Here is a 23876-nt window from a genome sequence, read left to right as displayed (position 1 = left end):
AACATCATGCTATTACCACCTACAGATATGTGAAGATAGATCTGCAACTGTAACATTGAGAGTGTTAACACGTTAAAAGTGACAATGACAATAAAAAAATCTGCACTTTTTCTTCAGCATTTAGCTGTGTGATATAAAAGCAATAATAAGACGATAGTCTCCAGCACAAAACAGTGGTTGACAATTGGGTTCATAACAGTTTGTGATGATGTTTAACTCAACAAGTGAGAACATAAAGCATGACTGGCACAGAGAAGAAAACAGTCTAGTTTCAAATCATCTGAGTCTGCAGTCACTATACATGGCAACCACATTTGTAAAAAGCCTCGCTCATCATAAAAACTGGCAACTGTTTCCTCACAGAGCTGTGTTAGTCTCTCATATTGCTTTGCAGTCTCATTCTTTACAAAGAAATAACTCCAACTCTTCATTAAAATGAATCAATAATTCATTCAAAAATTCATTTTTGCCTTCAAAGTTAGGCAAAACTATTAGCACTCCTGTGAAATTTGAAATATATATTTTAAAAGTATTAGTTTTAAGCACAGTTAAACAGAGAATGTTTTTAATATAATCTGCTTGTTAAGTGTGACATCACGCAAAGTGTATGGGGAGCTCATCAAATATATATATATATATGTATGTATGTATGTATGTATGTATGTATGTATGTATGTATGTATGTATGTATGTATGTATGTATGTATGTATGTATGTATGTATGTATGTATGTATGTATATATATATATATATATATATATATATATATATTAAAGTGAATATTATATAAAATCGTGGTGTATACATCAGTCTCTGGACATGCTGCATCACAAAATACCAACATTTGAACAATTTATACAATGTATACACACATATACATATATATATATATATATATATATATATATATATATATATATATATATATATATATATATATATATATATATATATATATATATATATATATATATATATATATATATATGTATATATATATATGTGTATGTATGTATATGTGTGTATACATTGTATAAATTGTTCAAATGTTGGTATTTTGTGATGCAGCATGTCCAGAGACTGATGTATACACCATGATTTTATATAATATTCACTTTAATGTGTGATATGATGACTAAAAAGTGGTCATAAACTAATATTTTCTGAATTCAAATGAGTAGCGGCCTGGACCCAGAAACAGTATTTCATACGTGACGACTTAAGCAAATAGTTTCAAAAACTAATTTCTAATTTTTAATTAACTAAATTCTATGGTGGCGCAGTGGGTAGCACAATCACCTCACAGCTAGAAGGTCACTGGTTCGAGCCTCGGCTGGGTCAGTTGGCATTTCTGCGTGGAGTTTGCATGTTCTCCCCGTGTTTGCGTGGGTTTCCTCCGGGTGCTCCGGTTTCCTCCACAAGTCCAAAGACATGCGCTATAGGTGAATTGGGTATGCTAAAATTGACCATATTGTATGTGTGTCAATGAGTGTGTATGGATGTTTGCCAGTGATTAGTTGGGGATTCATTCTGCTGTGGCGACCCCAGATTAATAAAGGGACTAAGAAAAGGAATAAATTAATAAATAAATTCTTTTGTTTTTGTCAAATTATACATTTTTACTTTTTTGTGCAAGATAATAGTATTCAACTTAAAGTGGAATGTAAAGGCGTAACTAGGTTAATTAGGTTAACTAAGCAAGCTAGGTTAATTTGGAAAGGCATTGGACAACAGTGTTTCAGCCTGATTAAAGGAAGAAGAAAATATAATGAAAAAAAGAATTTAAGTTCACAGTAGGGCTAATAATTTTGTTTTCAACTGCATATGGTACTGTGAGTCACATATTAAACATTCAGTCTGTCATTATCAATAATAAACCAGGGGTGCATTTCTGAAAACCGTCCTTAGACAACTAGGGTCGCAAGTTTCGTCGTTACAAGCATAGTTGGTTGATTTAATGTTTCTCAAATCTATCGTTCCATTTACGTTTACTGTACGTGTACGTTTGCAACTACACCTCCTGAGCTTTAGTTAGAATCATAGTACTTTGGCTGTGTTCTATTATTAGTTATCCCCCTATGCCCTATTCATTTAGAACTTTCCAACATTAAAACTCGGAAGGATTTAAAAAAGCAATCTTCATATTGACAATTGCGCTCCCTTCATAGAACATTTTGAAATCATTTGCCATTTTACATGCAGCCATGGCTCATGACTAAAGTTATTTTTTTTAAATGTGCGTGTAAAACAATCTGCAAAAAGTTATGGGGATTTTCTCTTAAGTTGTTGTTACTCCACCCCATTTAGAACGTCATTTTAAGTTATAACTAATGTGGTTCAAACGATGGATCTGCGACAGAGAAACTACAGTTTTGGGAAACACTCATCACTACATCCTTCTTTTCCCAAACGATTCATCATACTATGATAGTTCAGCCAAGAGTTATGCCGTTATTTGGGAAATACACCCTAGCTTGGTTTGTTTCTGTGATAATGACCAGCCATCTTTATCTCACAAACATGTCACTTTCCTTACAGTACACTGACAATCGTTTCTTTTTAACACAAATTTGATCAGATACTGAACTGATATTATCTAGCTTACTCAAAAATTAACAACAGTTTTCAGTCTGATAAAGAACAGCCAAACATTTAGGATAATCATCTAACTTTTATGGTAAAACAAGTCAGATAACTTGACTCAAAGCAACAGAAATTTCTCATCAACTGCACTTTATCTGATTAAGCTCTAACAAATTCGCAAAAACCTTAGTGCTTTATTTTAAAAACACTCATCGTTTCTGAGATTGTGATAGATATATCAGGCGAGACTTTTCAGTTTTACACTTAAGTGGCACATTTGACCACTTTTAACACGCATATGTTGGTATGAAGCTGGAAACCACAGATAAATACAGAATATAGCGTGTAGTAAAAGTTGTGAAGCGCATGCTGTTCAATTATTTTGTTTCAATTCATTGTGATGAAATGTAAACAAGCTCATTTATTCTTCACTTCAAAGTTGAAATGATTTCAAAAGCTTTTAAAGTCAACTGCCATTTGGAATAATTAATGCCCCTAACATATACAGCATATTTAGATTATTTGCAAATGAGAATAATGAACAACTGTTAAAAAAAAAGCAGATTAAGAGGGTCAAAATAAACATAGAAAGGGCTCAGACTAATAATGAAGTTCACTGCATTTTAATACGAGTCAAATGAGTCAGTCGCCACCAAAGCGGTATGGTGCAAGGTCACATTTCGTCAATTTTCTCTCTCATTTAGCGTAGCATTAAACTCTCTGCCTCCTCAGTCGCCCCCCGCCCCCCTACACACACACACACACACAAACACAAATTGCCAAATGGCCTAAAGAAGTCTGCGCTAACTGAATAAGAGACAACCAGCAGCACAGTTGCATAATCATGCCTTGCATCTGTTTATATTAGATAGCAAAGAACAAACTCGCCTCAAAATAATCAAAGCACTAGATGTTCAGCCTTAATTTATATTCTCAAACCGCACGTTAAAAGAAACCAAAGGCCAATCAGAATTAACTCTCTCACCACCAGTAATCTGCTAAACCTTCCTCTGGCCAATGAGCTGTAGCATTGGATATTCTTACCATCGCATCTTCATTTGCCGCAGATATTAGCAGGCTCATGCTAACACTCATCGATAACGAGTTACTTTACCAACGTCTTAGAAACAACTCAACTATCCAAGTGCCACCCTCATTTTGATAGACTCTATCTATCAAAGAGGTATTTACAACAGATTTAGATGATGAGTGACACATTTTTTTTCTCACCTCCTCACATGCTTGCTCTTTCACACATATACACACACACTCTCTCGCATACACACACACACACACACGGACACATATCTAGTATGCATCTCATGAAGAGGCCTTTAAATGCATCACCTCATGGACTGTGTACAAAGTTGCTCTCTGAATGTGTGAACGTTTTCCTTTAAACATAAATGAAATGAAACAAGAGTAGTGTCACCTCTTATGTCCTGTTTCTTTGCGTCTGTGTTTATTTTCAGCTATCTGTCTGTCTGGATTGTTAGCAAACAATGACAACAGTATATACATTTTAAGATCACACTGTCCGTGTTTTAACTTACATTTAAACTGTTATAAAAGAGTTTCCGAGGCTGTGATAGATCTATCAGGCGAGACTTTTACACTTAAGTGGCACATTTGACCACTTTTTTTAACCCGTACAGTTGAAGTCAGAATTATTAGCCCCCCTGAACTATTAGCCTCCCTGTTTATTTTCCCCCAATTTCTGTTTAACGGAGCGAAGATTTTTTTCAACACATTTCTAAACATAATAGTTTTAATAACTCATCTCTAATAACTGATTTCTTTTATCTTTGCCATGATGACAGTAAATAATATTTTACTAGATATTTAAAGACATTTAAAGGCTTAACAAGGTTAATTAGGTTAACTAGGCAGGACCATTAGGCAAGTTATTGTTTAACAATGGTTTGGTTTGTTCTGTAGACTATCGAAAAAAATATAGCTTAAAGGGGCTAATAATTTTGACCTTAAAATGTTATTCTAGCTGAAATAAAACAAATAAGACTTTTTAATTTAAAAATTGAAAAAAATTTCCTTGCTCTGTTAATCATAATTTGGCAAATATTATAAATGTAAATGTTGAGAACTATAGTAAATGTTGAGAACTATATATATATATATATATATATATATATATATATATATATATATATATATATATATATATATATATATATAATTTATATTTACATTTACATTTAGTCATTTAGCAGACGCTTTTATCCAAAGCGACTTACAAATGAGGACAAGGAAGCAATTTACACAACTAAAAGAGCAGCAGTGAGTAAGTGCTATAGACAAGTTTCAGGTGTGTAAAGAAGCAAAGCATTAGTAATGTTTTTTTTTTTTTGAGAGAGTACAGTTAGTGGTATAGCCAGAGAGGCAGTTACAGATTAGGAAGGAAAGTGGAGACTAAATAGTTGAGTTTTTAGTCGTTTTTTGAAGACAGCAAGTGACTCTGCTGTTCGGATGTAGTTAGGGAGTTCATTCCACCAACTGGGCAGATTGAAAGCAAGAGTTCGGGAAAGTGATTTCTTCCCTCTTAGGGATGGAACCACAAGGCGACGTTCATTCACAGAACGCAAGTTTCTGGAGGGCACATATATCTGCAGAAGTGAGAGCAAATAAGAAGGAGCAAAGCCAGAGGTCGCTTTGTAAGCAAACATCAGAGCTTTAAATTTGATGCGAGCAGCAACTGGCAGCCAGTGCAAATGGGTGAGTAGCGGAGTGACATGTGCTCTTTTGGGTTCATCAAAGACCACTCGTGCTGCAGCGTTCTGAAGCAGCTGAAGAGGTTTGATAGAATTAGCTGGAAGCCCGGCTAGTAGAGAGTTGCAATAATCCAGTTTGGAGAGAACAAGAGCTTGAACAATAAGTTGAGCTGCATGTTCAGATATGAAGGGTCGGACCTTTCTGATGTTATAGAGTGCGAATCTGCAAGATCGAGCAGTTCTAGAAATATGGTCAGAGAAGTTTAGTTGGTCATCAATCGTTACTCTGAGGCTTTTTACCATTTTGGATGTAGTATATATATATATATATATATATATATATATATATATATATATATATATATATATATATATATATATATATATATATACATATAATAATAATATATATATATATATCAGCCTGAACTCACGATAAAACGTAAGTATTTTACATTTTGTCAGTTTAGTGGCTAATACGAGTTCAGTCGTACGATTTTGAAAAGAAGGCGTGGCACCTAACCCCACCCCTAAACCCAACCGTCATTGGGGGATGAGCAAATCTTACGAAAATGTACGAATTAGATTGTATGAATTCATACTAATTAGCCACAAAATCCAAAAGTTACGAATTGCTGTGTATATATAAAATGCTGTGTATATATAAAATGGCGAGTGGTTAGTACTGTTGGAAATCTACTAGCCACAGTGGCTGGTGATCAAAAAGTTAATGTCAAGCCCTGAATATTATTATTATTATTATTATTAATAATAATAATAATAATAAACATAATAATAATAAAAATAATAATAATTAATATTAGAGTGATTTTTGAAGGATCATGGCGCTCTGAATGCTGGAGTAATGAAGCTGAAAATTCATCGTTAAAATCACTGGAATAAATTGCCAAATTAAATTGTAAACTACTTTTGAACAGTTATTTTATAGTACAATAACTTTTAACAATTTTATAATTTGTACTGCATTTTTGATTAAATGAATGCAGCCTTGGTGATGAGAATAAGCTCATTTGAAAAATCATACTGACCCCAAACTTTTGACCGTTAGTGTTTGCATATTTAAGATGATTGTAGCAAATTGGGAGTTTAATCAGATAAAGCTCATCTGATGACGAAGTTTCTCTTTGCATCACAGTTAGCAAACATATTTTATAAAACCTTGATGATTATCATACATCCATGACTCTGCGTCAGCCTAAATGATCTGTTGTTTATTTAAAATCTATTTTTCAGTCTTCCTGTGTTTATCGATATCTAATATATTATATAAAAGGGTAAAATTGTCATCCTTGAAGTATGAAAAAGTTCTTTTGTTGAGCAGCTGCAGAGCTATTAAGTACAAAAAGAACAAAATGCTGAAAAAAAGTCAGTGTGGGCGGCTGTGTATGTGTGATTTCAATGTGAATATTGATGATGATGATCCAGTGTAGGAGGGATGTGTATGTGGGCTGCTTGAGCGATGTCTGAACTTTGCTCTGAAACCAGTATCTATAATATTCACCGTCCTCATGCTAACAAATGCCAGCTATATGAGTTTTAGCTTCTCTCTTTCAGCTAAACTTCACTACAGAGCAGCCAAATAAGCTAATGAGCGCAGCCCACGCTGCAGACGATAAATACTATGCAATCAGAACAAATAAGTAGCTTAGCTCAGCAAGCAGCATTTTAAAAATAATTGCAAAACATACTTCTCAAGTGCTCAAATCATTTCTTTCTTTTTTTTTTTTTTTGCTAAATAACGCACTGCAAACCAAACATCTTAATGAAAGTCAAATACATGTTAAAGGATATTACATCTTTAACTCTTTAAGGCAGTGATGCCCAAACTAGGGCTCAAAGTTGGCCCATGGTAAACTTTGATTTGGCCCGCCATCCCATCTAAGAAGACAGGGAGAATGATGGGTATGGTTTCGAGATTGTCAATTTAAATTTCATGTAACCCTTTGTTTGTTTTATTGTTAAAAGCTAACTGAAATTAAATGTTTTAATTAAATGGTGTAAATTAACTAGATTTTGTTTAAATGTATGTACTGTTACCTGACATACAGAGAATTTGAAGAGCAAATTAAGTCAAAGACAGATTCTGCTTGACCTGAGTATTTAATATTGAACTCCACTGTTAGTAATGTGGCTGTTCATGTTTTATTGCAATAGGTTCTAATTTAAAAAGTTATACTGCATTAGTTAACATGATTTGATATAATGTTTTCTATTTATTTTGAAATATTATGAAATAAACTAGGAAATTACCCATGGCAACTATAGTTTGGTATATTTACCTTCGGCCCACAGCTCTCGATGATATTTTGTTTTGGCCCTTTATACGAAAAAAGTTTAGGCACCCCTGCTTTATGGCCATTCTTTTACTTTTTCTTTTTTTATTTGTATATGGAACAAATAACAGAGATCATGAAAATTCCACTGGGAGTATGATTTATAGATTTATAGTTATGTGTTAAGTAAAACATATTTTATTTGATTCTTAAAAAAAGGAAAAACTGAGCATTTTTAACAATGTCAATTGGTCAAAATACTCGCAAAAAGGTGTATTTTCATTTTTACAATATCAATGTTTTAAATTTAGAAGAGTTAAGAAAGCCATATTTAGTAAATTGGTAGAATGGTGGTGGATGACGAGATCTAAAAAAAGCGTCTAAAAAAACGAGCGTCTAAAAAAGTGCTATATAAATGTAAGGAATTATTTATTATTTTTATTATTATTATTATTATTATTATTATTATTATTATTATTATTATTATTATTATTATTATAACCCAGAATCATTTGTTTGAATCACACCAAATGAAAACATTTGTTATATCGATTCACTGTCATTTTGAACTAAATGATATCATTTAGAAACACAACATCTGAAAGTAAAAAAGTCCCCTCTTAATCAGTTGTTTAATGTATAAATGATTATACAAGTTAGTAATTACTTAATATGAGCAGCTTATAATATTTAACTGACAATAATAATAATAATGTAATATTATAAATAATACTATATTAAAATATAAATGATATTGTAACTGACAAAAGTGTTTGAAACATGAAAGAATGTGACTTTTTTTCAAGTCTATTCATATTTCTTCATGTAATGTATGGATTCTCAAAACATCTTGACAATTGAATCTCTCTGATGTAAAATACTGAAGTAGATTTGCAACATATTTGCATGTTTGAAGCTCTCTAATATTGGTTAAAGGTCACACTGACATGCAAGTAAATGAACATAATTTGGGATTTCAAGTGTTTTATTTATTTTAAAATAATGTATTTGTTTTATTTTATATATTTTACTTTTCATTAATTAGCATTTCATCAACCTTTTCTTTCATTTCATAATTTCATTGTCAATATTAAAGATGTATATTTTATTTATATCTCTCTCTTTATTAATAAAACAATAATCCTATTCAGATCCATGTTATAAACAAGTCAGATCAAAAAATAGCTAATCATTTCAAAAGATATCAGAATACATAACCCGAATTGTTACACATGGTTTAATAAATTTTCATTGTGTAATTTGCAAAAATAAAATAAAAATGAAAGATTTACATAAAGGTATAATAATTTTAATATATAAAAGATTTTAAAGATAAAAGGTTGAAGTATAAAATACCTTGTTTTAATAAATAACTTGAATATATGCCAAAAATGTGTAATCGTTGCCTAAAAAATACCCAAAATGATATCAAATCTGTTTCGCCTGTGCATTAATCGTCTAAATGATTCAAACTGCAAATATTATGTTCCTCCCTCTTAGAACCGTTGGTGATGAAAATGAAAACAAATCTCACTTTCCCCCCAAATGAACCGTCCATCAGAAAAGACGACAAAAACATTCAAAAACTACCTGATTCTGAGTAACTGCAAGTAAAGCATTTGGCCGTTTTCTCTTAAATCACGACTCTTACAAGAACCAGCAGTTCAAACAGAGAGGGGGAGTAGAGTGTGAAACTGAGGTGCAAACAGACGTAGGCATTACTGTGACCTTCCTTTCCAAGACTCCCCATTTCACTTCAACCAGGTTACTTTCTGTTCACCTGTATTCTCTTCAGACCACTTCTGCGTGATCGTGACAGTCATCTGGAGACTTGCCGATACTTACACTGCCCTCTACTGGCACATGTATATTGCCCACACAACCAGCTGTGCAGTTGCAGCAACACTTAAAACAGGTTTACAGTAGCCGTAATATTTGGTTGAAGAAAGCAGACACTTACTGTTCATCTCCAACTTTCTTTATCCACTCCACGTCACACTGTCCACATGTGGAGCTCACGTCCTGCAAGAAAGAATTTCATAGAGGATTTTCAGACTTTTATGTACATTAACTTATATTCAGTGCAAACTATTTGTAAAACTTTTGTTCATTTCAAATGTGAGAGGTTGATAAGATTTTATGTCTCTAATGCTGCAAATAATTGATCAAAAATTCAGGTAAAACTATCGTTGTGAAAGATGATTTATAATTTAAATGCTCTATTTTCATTGATGTTTACATTTCATTTGTTTTTCTGTTGGCAAAGCTGAATTGAATGTCACATGGTCCTTTAGAAATCATAATGTGATGCTTAAGAAAAATAAAAGTGTACTGCTTTATGCAAGTACATGATTATAATATATATTTCTTTAAACAATGGTAATGTAAATGGCTTAAAGTCTGAAGTGCAACCAAAAAAAGAATCAGGTCACAAATGACTGCTAGATTTCAGACATTTCTACAGACATTATTCCAAAGGCAAATATCAGATATGCCGTTTTTAAATGTCTTAGGGTTTTAATGTTATTTTATTGAATCTAAAGGCCACTTTCACACAAGTGAAGATAAATGTATGAATATCTAGTTATAAAAGCCTATATAAATTTAAAACGGTAGAATCCACATCATCTACAAAGGGTGCGTCTCAATTAGTGCACCCTTGCCAGTGCACTGTTCAGATTGCCTGCCATTTTAAGTGCTGCCTCAATTGCAAATTTTTTTCCAGTGCACTGAAATGTTCCCACCCTGAAAAGTCCCCAAATGCACATGCTGTACAGTATGTGTGAAATATGAATCACATGAACCAAATCCTCAAACACAATGACAAACAAGAGATGTTTACCTATAAACAATCTGTTGTTTATTTAATTTTAGCATGAACAAACATATGATATGTTAGAAAAAGTCTAGCAAAGATTTATATAATTTTTTGGTAATGTCGCTGGTATGAAACTATCAAATTATTTAGCTATAATAGCCTACTTTTAAAATACGTAATTAAATGAATATTAGAAAATTATTAGTTCTGCTGTTATTTATTAATTTCAGTTTTGATGATGGACATTGAGGACAATCTCATGTCACTGTGTGTCCCAATTTGTAGTGAACAAAGCTCATCCCTATCCTTAAGTACACCAAAGGTGCAAATGACCTCGGGAGCTAGGCTGCTGATTGAGACGCACTCAAAATTATTAAAAGTGACGAGGAACAATATCATTAGAGTCGCTTTGAAATTAAGCTTTGGTGAATGATAAAAACATTAACATAATCGACTTAAATGAAGGTAATCGAGACAGCTTCTGGCAGCTTAAAATCTAAAAGTTATTGTGCATTGGTGGGGATGATATATATAGTTAGATTATTATAGATGCTAATATACTTATCTTTATTTTGGAATTGTCATCAACATCATCAGTGTTTATGTGTGAGTGTTACAGACCCTCTGTCTGTGGTTGCTCTGCAGTTCCCTCAGCTCCTCCCTCAGCCTCTCGCATTCAGCCTTAATCTCCTCCTCCCTCTGACACGCCCCCTGAGCCTCATGCCGTGCCCCCTCTAGCTCTGCCTCCAGACGCTGCAGTTTGAGGTCAGAGAGGGTGTCCAGACTGCGGGAGCTCTGCAGGGTCATGGGGCAGTCCAGCACTAGAGGAGGACAGTTATAATCAGATGAGCCAGACAGATTGAATCAATGATTATTTTTCAACAGCCGGCATATGTGAATCAATGCATACAAAACAAATGCAGATATAACTGGACAGATATTGTGAAACTGTCAATATGATTTTGAACACACTGATGAGCCATTATGAAAACCCCTAGCCTGGAGGTCCATTTGTCAACCAAATCAGTTCAGAGAGCAGCATAATGTATATAGCATAGACAACTGGCTTTCAGTCAGTAATAATAACGCAGCTTTTCCAATTCTGACACCAAACACACTAGAGTTTGACAAAGAACAAATTGTTACTCTGGACTTCAATCTCAGAAATGGCACACATTGTGAGTTCATGTGCCAAGACTGTATTCTGATTGGCTAGATTTGGACATTGGTGGGCACCAATTAATCTAATATGGGCTGCTGGAAAGGAATAGATAATCTTTTATCTTGATTTTTCATAAAATCTGAAACAAAACTGAATTTCATTTAATTGAACCGCCTTTGTTTTATGGACTCTTTCAGCAGCAAATGTGAGTTTCAGTGACTTACACTTTCCTTGGAAAAGTAACTCATGTCCAACTTTTTTTGTTGTTGTTGCTGTCATTCTCACTTGCTTTTGACACCCATGTGTCACCCACGTCGCAACTGTGTCTTGCACAGTTAGACCTTGATTATACTTCTGCGTGAAGTGATCACCATGGACCCTTTTCACAACACAGTTATGATGGTGTTTAACAGTCATTAGCATCTTCATCCTTAAAAGTTTTTAATATTTTGATTTAGAAAAATGTGCACATATGTATTTATTCATTCATTCATTCTTAGTGACTTTATTATTTAGGGGTCACCACAGCAGAATGAACCACCAACTTATCCAGCATATGTTTTATGCAGCGGATGCCCTTCCAGCTGCAACCTATCACTGGGAATATGTATTTATGTATGTATTATATCATCTTTGCATCAAATTACTAAAAACAAATGTCCGCTTGTGTGAGGCATTGGTAATGGAGCATCAGGGCAGTAAATTTGACGTTGTTCTCTCTTCTGGCTGCCGTTATCAGTCTCAAACACTATTGGTTTTCTATTTCTGAAAGTCATAACACCATCATGGAGTTTTTCTTTTATTATTTCAGCAAATAGGATTGTAAAAAAATATTTGTTGTACTCAACTATGACGAAATCCGCTACTGAGAAATTTGTTCAAATTACTATTGATTAGAAAATGAATGTTAAAATGTGTCCCAACAAATTCATCTTATAGATTAAAGTACACTGTAAAAAAATCTGTACAATAACAGTTAAATGACTGTATATTTTAACTGAATTTTTCCATACCACACGTATTACGAGTGTTTTTCCGTTTATATACATTTTCAAATTGTATTATGGGATCGGGATCGCAGCTCAGACAGCATTTGATGGACACCAGGACACAGTTGTCCTTCTGTTTCTCCCTGGTAGGTACGCTTAATAAAACATATCACAATATTTTAGTTAAATGACTGCTTTATTACATTTTTATCATTATTTTAAATGATTACAGTCTTGTCTAAACCACCCATGGAAAGTACAACAGTGAATTGCACTGAATATTGTTAATAAGAACAGACTTTTTTTTCATTAAGGTCAAACTGTACTATAAGTGGTTAAATGTAATACAAACGAGCATTATCCTAATGATTTTTACCTTTTTATGCCTTTTCCTCATCATTAAATATGCTATCTGTTAATTTACAGTTGTACATACATACATGTAATGGATGCCAATCAATCTAAAACTGATTTGTACAACTGTTGACAATATTTACACAATTATTAATACTTTGTTGGACCACCAGTAGCCCCAGCCTGTAGTGTCCTAGGCTGCTATTAACCAGCAGCTTTTCAGTTCCTGTTGGATTTTAGTACACTCTGTGTAGACTTTTTGGCTATGCTAGTTTACATTATTTTGCTATCCTCACTTACATAAATGATTTATACTGTAGTGTCCTGCACCCAAAAGTAGAAAAGCAGAAATAACATCTGATATCTGAATTGTACAGTATAAATATGATATCTGACTATGTATAAAAGAAATACAGATTTCCTGCTGGCCTCTGAACTTAACTCCGATTTAAGGCCAACAAATGTACTGTGTGTCTATGTTACGCATCCTCCATCAGCCAATATCAACAAGCACCAGCTTTCTGTCTGGGCAGGAGGGTTAATGCTGCTGCCCCAAGTCCAGCACAGCTAGAAGCCTAAAGTCGGTCCAGGCATGTCCTTTACTATGCGGCTGTGGAGCACTGAAGATGGCGAATGAAGACTGAAGTGTTTCCTGCTCCTCACCCCCGGCGTGGGCACTGTGATTCAGCAGCTCACTGAACAGCCGTCCTTGAGCCAGCAGCTATTGTGACAGTTCAGCAATAAGCCAGAAAACACACACCCCTGCTGCACGCCTACACCTCGCACCAAAACCACAGCCAAATGGATTTTTATACTCTTTTTCTTCATATTTGCATGGAATATTTGTATTCACAAGTGCAAATTAAATTGACATAATTCTTGTACTACCTTCTGACGGGGTTACAGAACATCTCTGTTGCCTAATTTACATAAATACATAATTTGCTTGAGTTCTCTGGGATTATTTGAATCCCGTTGAGCTCTTTTAAGTTTGACTGAATCTATTTAGATCCTGGATTGGGGTCACAGGGGAAACCTTCTTGTCGCAAAATATGTGTTTCACCTGGTTACATCGTTTATTTGTGGTGAATTAAAAGAGGCAGCGAAAGGAAAGAGAAGAAAAGGAAGGAAGGAAAAGACAAATGGGATAAAAATGAGAGAGATACAGAACAACACTGCAATTGGGGGGAAAACAAAGAGGAGCAAAAGGACAAGAGGAGCGATGCTCGGCCTGTTTGAAGTGCTTCACAGGAGAGGTGCTCTTTGAAAAAACGAAATTAGGCTAGATTGGAAACTGGATAGAAAATGCTGAGCATATATAATGAAAAAGGACACTTCAAAGACCCCATGTTGTTGGGAGTGGAACACAAAGGAAGCAGGCAAATCAAATGACAAATAATGAACAAGATCTTAAAAATATAATGTACTTATGGATAGCTTATATATATATTATGTACTGTAATATTGATGTTTGATTTGTTGTTTGAATGATGTCAAATTGAATTGATGTTGTTTGAATGATGTCAAAAATAAAAATACTGTTATCATTTACTTGCCCTTGTTTTAAAAACTTAACCCAAGTTAAACTTGCTTGGGTTTCTTTCTTCTGTTAAACAAAAAAGAACACATTTTGAAAAATGTTGAGTTCTGTAACCCATTGACTTTTATAGTATTTTTTCTACTATATTGAAGTTGTTGGGTCCAGCATTCTTAAAAATGTTATCTTTTGTGTTGGTTTTTAATACATTAAATAAAGCCCTCAGAATCAATATAGACCTTCATCCTTTGCTAGCCCTCTTTGAAGTATCCTTTGGACCTGATTTGACAGTCTGTGACTGCAAGGTTGTTGCTTTTACCAAAATTTTAGCCAGATGTGCCATACTGCTCCCCAACACATGACAAGTGGATATACAAGACATTTTTTTACTGTATCATACTTGTAAAGCTAAGATACTTACTCTTTGGCTCATTAGATTCCTTTTCTAAGACTTGGGATCTCTTTCTAGATTATATCGAAGGCCTCCCTATTATACCTGGTGCTGGCAACCTGTAACATTTGTGATTTTATTAGGTTTATTATTGTATATTTTTAATTATTATTATTTTTCCCCATCTGTATCCAGTTATTCTCTGATGTTATGGACTTATGTATCTAATGTACTTAATTTGGTATTTATTTATTTTTTTGGGAAACCTTTATTATGATGGTCCATATGGTCCTAATGAGAATTAGTTGGCATGTAGATGCAATGTAACTTAAATTTAGCAAACGGACCATCAAAATAAAGATTGACCATTTTTCTTGTTTTGTTAATTGAGTTAATTAATGAGAGATTATGGGATGGGATTAACAATGGACAATATATTACTGCTTACCTTTCTCAATATTTGATTTGTATTGCCATACAAAAGACCAATAAAAAGACAATAATATATATAATCTTTTGTGTTCAACAGAAGAAAGAAATGCATAAAGGTTGAGAAGAACATATGGGAAAACTGAGTTTATTTTCATTTTTTGGATGAACTGTCCTTTAAATTCATTCCTTATCAGACTCAAATGTGATTTCTTTTAAATGTGAAAAGAGGGAAAAAGAAAACCTTACAGTATGCCAACAAAACCAGTCAACTTAAAGTCAAGTGCTATTTTGGGGTTTCCGCATGTTTTTTGCCTAGCCAAATTCAAAAGCTTCCAAAATCCAGATGCAAGGGTGTAAATGCAAAAGTTTGGTATAATTTTAAAGAAAACTCTTTAAATTTTCACAAAACACTGCTGAAAGTGATTTAAAATAAGTGTATATGTTATCTGTATTATAACCCCCAACCCTCCCCCCCCCTAAAAAAAGAGGCGCTTTTTTATGTAAGCTTAAATTTGTACCTTTTAGGTTCTGTGTGGTCTATGTTGCTGTAATTAATTTTGTTGGTTCCTGCACTTATCAGTAATAATAGAAAAAAAGAAAAATGTGTCTGTCATAATCTATGCAAAAGTTATTCTAATCCAACTGATGAGAGAACAGAACCACTTATGGGGGTATTGGGCCAGTATTGACTTTTAAATTAAAAGAATGTGGAAGTAAATGACATCATGGACCCGGTACCGGGTATGCAGAGTTTATAGGAATTTAAAATGGTTTTGCTCCCCCAGACAAAAACCACCAGAGCTGTCTCCCTTTTGAACCCTACCCCCCACTGTCTCTTCCCCAATACGCCCCCACACTCTCCTCATAACTTATACTCCCCATAATCACTGCATCTATATTTGTATTCTATATATTTGCATCTAGAATTGTACATATGCACTGCACATATACATTTTGTAATTATGTTCATATCTATCTGCATATCCTGAATTATAATAGCAACCTGTGCATAAATTCATCTAATGTAAATCTCTGTTCACTGTTAACACAACCTGTATATAATGTTCATAGTACATCCATCTGTAAATATAACCATAGTTTTTCTAAAATTGCACTTTATAACTTATACCTATATCCTGCACTTGCTGCTATTGCACTCCTGGTTAGACCTAAACTGCATTTCATTTGCTTGTACTTTTACATGTGTAATGACTCTAATCTAATTTAATCTAATACATATGAGAGTTAAACTCAAATTAAAATATGTTGAATAACAAATAACAATATATTTCAATAACAAATATTAAAACGTTTCAAACTCAACATTTAAATAAGATCATACACCGTGTAGTTGTCACATTTATGTTTGTTTCTGTTCAGTTCTTTTCTTCTTCAGTTCCCTTTTCTTGCATTTGATTCTACCTTTGTTCCCATTTTGCTGCGGATAGATTGCCTCCATTGTTACTCCTTAGTTACATCACCTGTCCATAGTTGTGTTAATTATCATGTCTATTTAAAGCACATTTTGTCAGTCCATTGTTTGGTCTCATAGACACAATAATGAATGTGTATAGTTTGTTAAACTTGTGGTTTAAAGCGCTCTTTGGATTTTACCACAACAGCACCATGTCCGTGACAGCAGAAGCATCTGAATACACTTTTGTTTACCCTTTTCTTGTACAGGAATCTTTATGACACTCAATAATGAATGAGTGAATGAGTCAGTGGTAGTGATTTTAGGCACAGTGTGATTTCTAAATGAACACCTGCACGCACAGCACACACAAAAACAAAACTTACTATGCGAGTCAGGGCTGTGCAGTTGCAGATACTGCATGTCTTTGTTGTGTAGCTGTGTGTTGAGTTTGTGTAGAGAGCTTTCCCTCTGCCTCAGAGCCGCCTCTAAACCATGGATCCGCTCGACGTGTTTCTCCACCAGAGACGTCTGAGGAGGGAGAGAAGAAGCACAAGATTATAAAACATTCAAAGTGAAACGCCAAAAGAGAAAGTACAGAGGACGATGAGGGACTGATCAAAAGATAGACAAGGGCAGGGAGGCCATTACTTTAACCATGCAGATTCATCCAAACTTTGCGTCCATGAGGAGTTTTTGTCAGCAATAAAAGATGAGAACTCGTAGATGTAACAGCTGATAGTTGGCTGAGTGTTTCAGAGAGGCGAACGGCACAGATGCTCAAACGTTTGCATCATGAATTTTTCAAAACTTCAGTCTTTTGGTCGGGGCCAAATCCATTCGAAGCCATTTGAGACCCGTGTTTAAAACCGAGGATGCAAATGTGCATATGTGATTATAGATATCAGCATCATCCATTTACGCTTAGGCTGGGCTGGGTAATATGAGAGGCCAATTACATTCATGGAGCCCCATTATAGGACGTATGCTTGGTACAAGATTAATCAAGTGGACACCTGGTTGGATTAAAGCCTGAAGCACATGGAGAGGCTAATTATCGCAACTGCCCATCCGCTCGGCAGCCAAACTTAGCATGGATGTGTTACAAGAGCTCTCACCATCTTGTCCAGGTCTCGTTGAAGGCTGGACTTCTCCATGTGGATCTTCTCATAAGCCTGAATGACATCTTCAAGCTGCTCCTCACGCTCTTTGCTCTTTTGGAGCTGGAAAACACACATGCATCATTACAAATCAACATTTTCCAAAGCAAACCTAAGACATTTCTATCTCTCTACTGAAAGTCTATTTACCAAAATTTTAATAAAGGGATGAAAAAATTAATTTGTGCAAATAAAGTGGTTTAATTACAACTGAAACGTAAGAATAAACCTCATTGGTCATTTCAAAACCTTAATTGTTGCTATAAGGTTAAGAACTGTAGAACCAGACCTGTTTGACACATGAGAATCAATCGAATTTGTACTTGCCGATAAGTAAAATTTGCTCAGTGTTTTACTGTGAATAAATACCTAAACCTTTTCCTCATGATCATGAAGTAAGCCACTTATTTTTCGACCTCTTTATAATTGTTTTGAAGCATCAGAGATTGGGTTGAATGTAATTTCCCTGGAGGGACAAACATATCTTAGATTTTATTAAATATTTTATGTCTTACTGGCTTGTAACAACATGAGTTTGGGCGAAAGATGACAGCCTTTTCATTTTTGTGAGAACTCATAGATCCTATGATGTTTTCAAATCTATTATCCTCACATAAATCTTTTTGCATTTTAGATTTTTATCAAAGCATAACTGCGTGTTTAATAAGCACTTTGAATTACAAGGACAGTTGGGATGTCTTCTGTCTGTATAATGACAAGCTGTTGTAACATTTGGCATACGCAGGTGTAGTAACATTCTCATTTTATCAATTTTAAAAAAGAATTGTTAGCATTATGGACTTTTATTTGTTCTTAGGAGGCTCACAGTCTCTTCTTTGCTAGAAGCTGTATGTGGAAACCTTGTTTCATCGCCCAAACTGGTAACACTTTTCTTTAAGGGTTGTTCATAAGACTGTCTTGATATCTTTATAATTATTATGACAACTGCAATTAAGTGTTGTTCGATTAGTTGTCATTATAAATGCAAAGTTGACATTGTTTATGAAGACCTGACACAACTAAATACATCACAATCTATTTTTGTCATGACAGCTTGAAATTACCAACACAACATAACATGTCATAAATCTGTCATAAACATGATTGTCATAAGGTCCAACCCAGGCTCATTCTGCAAACATCCCCCTTTATACATTTCTGGAGAGTGCCAAATATCTCAAATTTCTCTCACGAGTGGAATTTGTGCCTGCCCATTTCACGTAAATCCATCAGAGGCCACTGTGCATGCTTTTTGAGATCTCATATTTCTCTCGCGAGTGTCATTCGTGTCAGCCAATTTTGCGCAAATCTACTAGAGGCCACTGTCGACTGACTGACTGATCAACTGACCCACCCTTCTCCTTCTCTAAACCCAACCAATAGTGTCTTCAAAAGCACAGATTGACCCGACCCCCCCCACTTCCCTAAACCCAACCGACAATGTTTTCAAAAGTAATCCAAAAAAAGAAAAGCCCCCTGATTTTTACCACATTTTCAGATTTTACCATGTTCTCACCCTGTTATTTACTTGTTTATTTTATTTTTTGGTTTTTGTTTTTGTCTAACCTGCTTTCTAGAACTGTTCTTCACCAGACTAGAACCCCATTGTCGCTGTTAACTGCATCTCAAGTCTTCCAATGTACAAGGCGAGCTAATTGGGCAAACTGGTAACAGCCGAAAAGCTGTCCATACTGAGGTAATCAGTCAGCTGGTAAGCATCATACCACCCTTTATCGTTCATGTTAAAGATGAATGCAGCCATACGTACTTCTGGCTACATCATTTGTGATCTGCAGAAATGTGTATTGGGCTACGTTTTCAGAATGAGCCTATGTTGTGATTGACCTATGAATAGTTATCTGATAATTTTTTCAGTGGAATAAACTGAATTTGTCATTAGGCTTTGTCATTTAAAGTGTTAATACTTTAAATAAGAAAAGACATTTAATGACGTCAATGACAATTCAATATTTACAGCTATAGTTGAGGTCATAAAATCCACATGCACTTCGTATTCATGACGTGCTATAGTATGTCATGATAAAGGTCCTATGAAAATCTTATCAACACACCCTTCAAGTAAATTGTTACCAGTTCTTTTTTTAAAGGGCACCTATTTTACCCCTTTTTCAAGACTTAAGATAAGTTTTTTTGTGTCTCCAGAATGTATCTGTAAAGTTTCGGCTTAAAACACCCATATTATTATTTATTATACCTTTCAGAATATCTTAATTTTCTGCTCTGAACATAATGTAGCTGTTTTTGTTGCCTGTGCCTTTAATGCTAGTTCACCCCGCCAACCGTTCCCATGTGCCTGTCAGAGTGTGACTCAATGGCTGCGTCAGATAAACAGCACAGTGACAGACATGAAGGAAGCAGACCTTACGTTTGAGAGAAATACTACAGTAAGAACTTTCCCAATGATTATTTGATGTATTTGTTGCAGAGTTCAAGCTTTTCTGCAACGATGAGTCGCACACGATGTTGTTACAATCAATTGCGGCTGTCAACCAATTCGGTGGGTGGGGAAACTGCACTCTTCCGTCACGTTGCAGTGGGCATCAAAATGGGAGGGAATTAGATCCTATTTTAACATCAGGAAATTTAAAAAAGGACTTATTGTCTTTATATCACTCCAATATGACTGGGGACATATCTTGATTATTAGGGGCATACAGTATAAATGCATTCTATAGAGGCTACATGCAGACACACAGCTATGTTTTGTCAAATTCTGACAACCTGTCAGTTTTTCATCCTGGTGACAAATCAGCAACAGAAAAACATGTTTATGTTTACAAGAAAAAAAAAGGTTGTAGCAGATCAACAAATTGTTCGACATTGAATGGCTGGTCTGTCAGCCTGTCATGCTGCTTGTTCAGGTTTCATGTTCGGACAAATTGCCTGTCGCTAAAACCACTTAAGAAAATGTACGTGAAATAAAAACATTACAGACAGAGGTTGTTCTGCCTGATATATAAAAAAAGAAACAAATGCACTCATGTTGTTGCCAGCACTTTCATTTTAATACAGACACATAAGCATGTACTTCAATTATACTGCACCTCTCTGCGGTGATCCTTTGCCTTCACAGATAATTGTAGCTTATTTTCAGAAAAATAGCAGAACAGGGTATTTACTTCCAATTGCGCTGCATTAGATCTCAGCGACAGCTCATGACTGCTAAGCTCTGGGTGTTGGGGGAAAAAAAGTGAAGAACGAAATGCAATAAGACACGAATCGAGGAGGAAGGCCACAGTCAAGCTAGGAGGGTGGGGAAGAATAAGCAGCGTACAAATACACAAAGTACCAAACGTCAGCAAAAGCGAGGGAGGTGTGGGAGAGAGAAGAACAGATGACAAAGAGAAATCTGTCTCTTCGACGGAGGGAAGGCTGCTGGGTGACTATGGAAACACATAGCAAGCATCATTAATTAATGAGACGCTTCACCAGGCAATGAGCCGAGAGATGCAGAGAGAGAGTATGATCTTCCCATTTACACTCCACATCACAGCCAGTCGGGAGAGACGATTGAGAGCAGGCTTTAGGCACGCAAAAAAACAAACACTTTGTGCTCTAGATTACGTAAGGCCTTTATCGTGAATGACTGGGCTTTCGAAGTTGTCCTTTATTACATTAGTAATCGTATTTCCGCTCTAATCTTTCTGCTTTGTGATGTGTAATCCAGATTTACAACCCAATATAGGCAAATCACAATATAAGATGATATTGTTGGAAATTTGCAGATGAAATGTAATTCAGAACATGAATTTTAAGGGATAGTTCACTCAAAAACTAAAATTGGCAAATTTTTTACCCTAAGGTCATCCCAAATGTAGAATTTTTTTTCTCAAAATAACAATAATAAGATTTTTAGTTGAAAAAGGGGTGATTTATTATATAAATCAATCATAATTGTGATTTGTAAAATAAAAGCTAATAGCTATCAGTGCTTTGAGTGTCAAACACACACAGGCAAAACAAAATGAATACTCATGGCTCCTGACAATACATGAGTATTGTTGGCCATCTGCTTGTTAAGTGTGACATCATGTGTCTTCTGGGTCCAAGCGATATATCAAACTGTATGGGTAGGCTTATCAAATGGTAATAATAAACGTTTACAAAGCGCTGTAATACTTTCGAAAATCACGATCGCAATATACAGTTGAAGTCAAAATTATTAGCCCCCTGAATTATTAGCCCTCCTGTTTATTTTTTCCCCAATTTCTGTTAATCGGAGAGAAGATTTTTAAAATAAATTTCTAAACATAATATTTTAGAATAGAACTTATTTCTAATCACGGATTTATTTTATCTTTGCCATGATGACAGTAAATAATATTTTACTAGATATTTTTCAAGACACTTCTATACAGCTTAAAGTGACATTTAAAGGCTTAACTAGGTTAATTAGGTTAACTAGGCAGGTTAGGGTAATTAGGCAAGTTATTATATAATGATGGTTTGTTCTATAGACTATCGAAAAATTAAATAGCTTAAAGGGGCTAATAATTTTGACCTTTTAAAAAAATGCATGTTTTAAAAAATGTAAAGTTGCTTTTATTCTAGCCGAAATAAAACAAATAAGACTTTCTCCAGAAGGAAAAATATTATCAGACATACTGTGAAAATTTCCTTGCTCTGTTAAACATAATTTGGGAAATATAAAAAATAAATAAATAAATAAACGGGTGCTAATAATTCTGACTTCAACTGTATATGTCCATGCCTAATATCTGAAGGCCAGAAAGTGATAATTTTTTTTATAAATTGTTAAAATTTTGGTATTTGTGATGCAGCAAAATTTTATATAAAATTCACTTTAATGTGTGATAGGGCTTAAAAGTGTTCATAAACCATAAAACTTTCTCAATTTAAATGAGTTGCGGTTTGGACCCAGAAACAGTATTTCAAACATGACTGATACGTCACGACTTTATAAGCGGATTGGGTTTCCATCAGTGTTGATACACATTTTGAAGTATTACATGCGAAATGAGTGAATCCCTTATTTTATGCTGACTTGAAGTGGTTTAATTTGGACTTGAGCAAATAAAGTTAATGCACTAAGGCTGCAATTACACTGCAGATCTTGATGATCAATTCTGATTTTGTGGCTGTATCCGATTGTTTTTTTTTTTTGATGACCTGCTTACATCATCTTTTTAAAAGTGACTCGTATCCGATTGCCTGCATTTACATGGCACAAGGGAAAAGGCGCAATGAGTCAGAAAAAAAGAGTGGGTGCTGACTGACAGCTGATAGTAAAAAAGTGCCCTTTTCACCAGTCCTGTATTTAATCTGTTCGCAGGGTTGATTTGTAATATGTTTTAAATTCTTTTTGACAAGTTGTTTTACGATAGTTTAAGCCAAAAAAGTTCTCATTTGGCTCATATATACAGAATTCATGTGAATTTTTTTTCTTTTTTTCTTCTTACACATACAAGGGCCATATCTGATTTGTGCCACATGGGAGAAAAAAATCAGAATTGGGTCACTTGAACTATGCAGTGTAAATGCAGAATAAATGGCAGATGAAAACACATTTGCTTAAAAGACTGACATAGTAAACATTACACCCAGGTGACTCCATTATGCTTGCCTTGATTACTGTTGGTTACTAGGTTACCAATCCTACAGACATCCACTCTAACAGCTTGATGGAAATGCGCCTAATTTGCATTTGGGACTTTTACTTTGAAATTATTTGCTTCATGTTAGAATGGAAACCTGGTTATTGACTTCCATTGTCCATTTTCGTGGGTGCTGACTGACAGCTAATAGTAAAAGAGCGCTCTTTTTACCATTCCTGTATTTAATCTGTTCGCAGGGTTGATTTTTTTTTCTCTTTTAATTATTTTTGACAAGTCGTTTTACGATAGTTTATGACAGAAAAGTTCTCAGTTGGCCATCTTTTAATCTTTTAATCTAGGCCTATTTAAACCAGTAGGCATCCTAATGTAATGCCCATGGTGTGATTTTTGCATGTGATTTATGCAACAGTTTTAGTCAA

General features: G+C 34.6%; 1 protein-coding gene across 1 annotated transcript in view; it reads right to left on the bottom strand.

Moving 5' to 3' along the window:
* Window positions 1-23876, bottom strand: part of tbkbp1 (TBK1 binding protein 1) — a 92878-nt gene that overhangs the window by 13058 nt on the left and 55944 nt on the right. The window contains exons 4-7 of the mRNA XM_056470055.1: window positions 17819-17923; window positions 17087-17231; window positions 11043-11242; window positions 9564-9625 (exon numbers count right to left, since the gene is read on the bottom strand). Of these exons, the coding sequence (XP_056326030.1) occupies window positions 9564-9625; window positions 11043-11242; window positions 17087-17231; window positions 17819-17923 (512 nt within the window). The remainder of the gene's footprint in view (window positions 1-9563; window positions 9626-11042; window positions 11243-17086; window positions 17232-17818; window positions 17924-23876) is intronic.

Source organism: Danio aesculapii, chromosome 12 (assembly GCF_903798145.1).
Source record: "Danio aesculapii chromosome 12, fDanAes4.1, whole genome shotgun sequence".
Taxonomy (NCBI): Eukaryota; Metazoa; Chordata; class Actinopteri; order Cypriniformes; family Danionidae; genus Danio; species Danio aesculapii.
The sequence above is the reverse complement of the archived record's forward strand: the minus strand, read 5'-3'. Positions and strand labels throughout refer to the sequence as shown.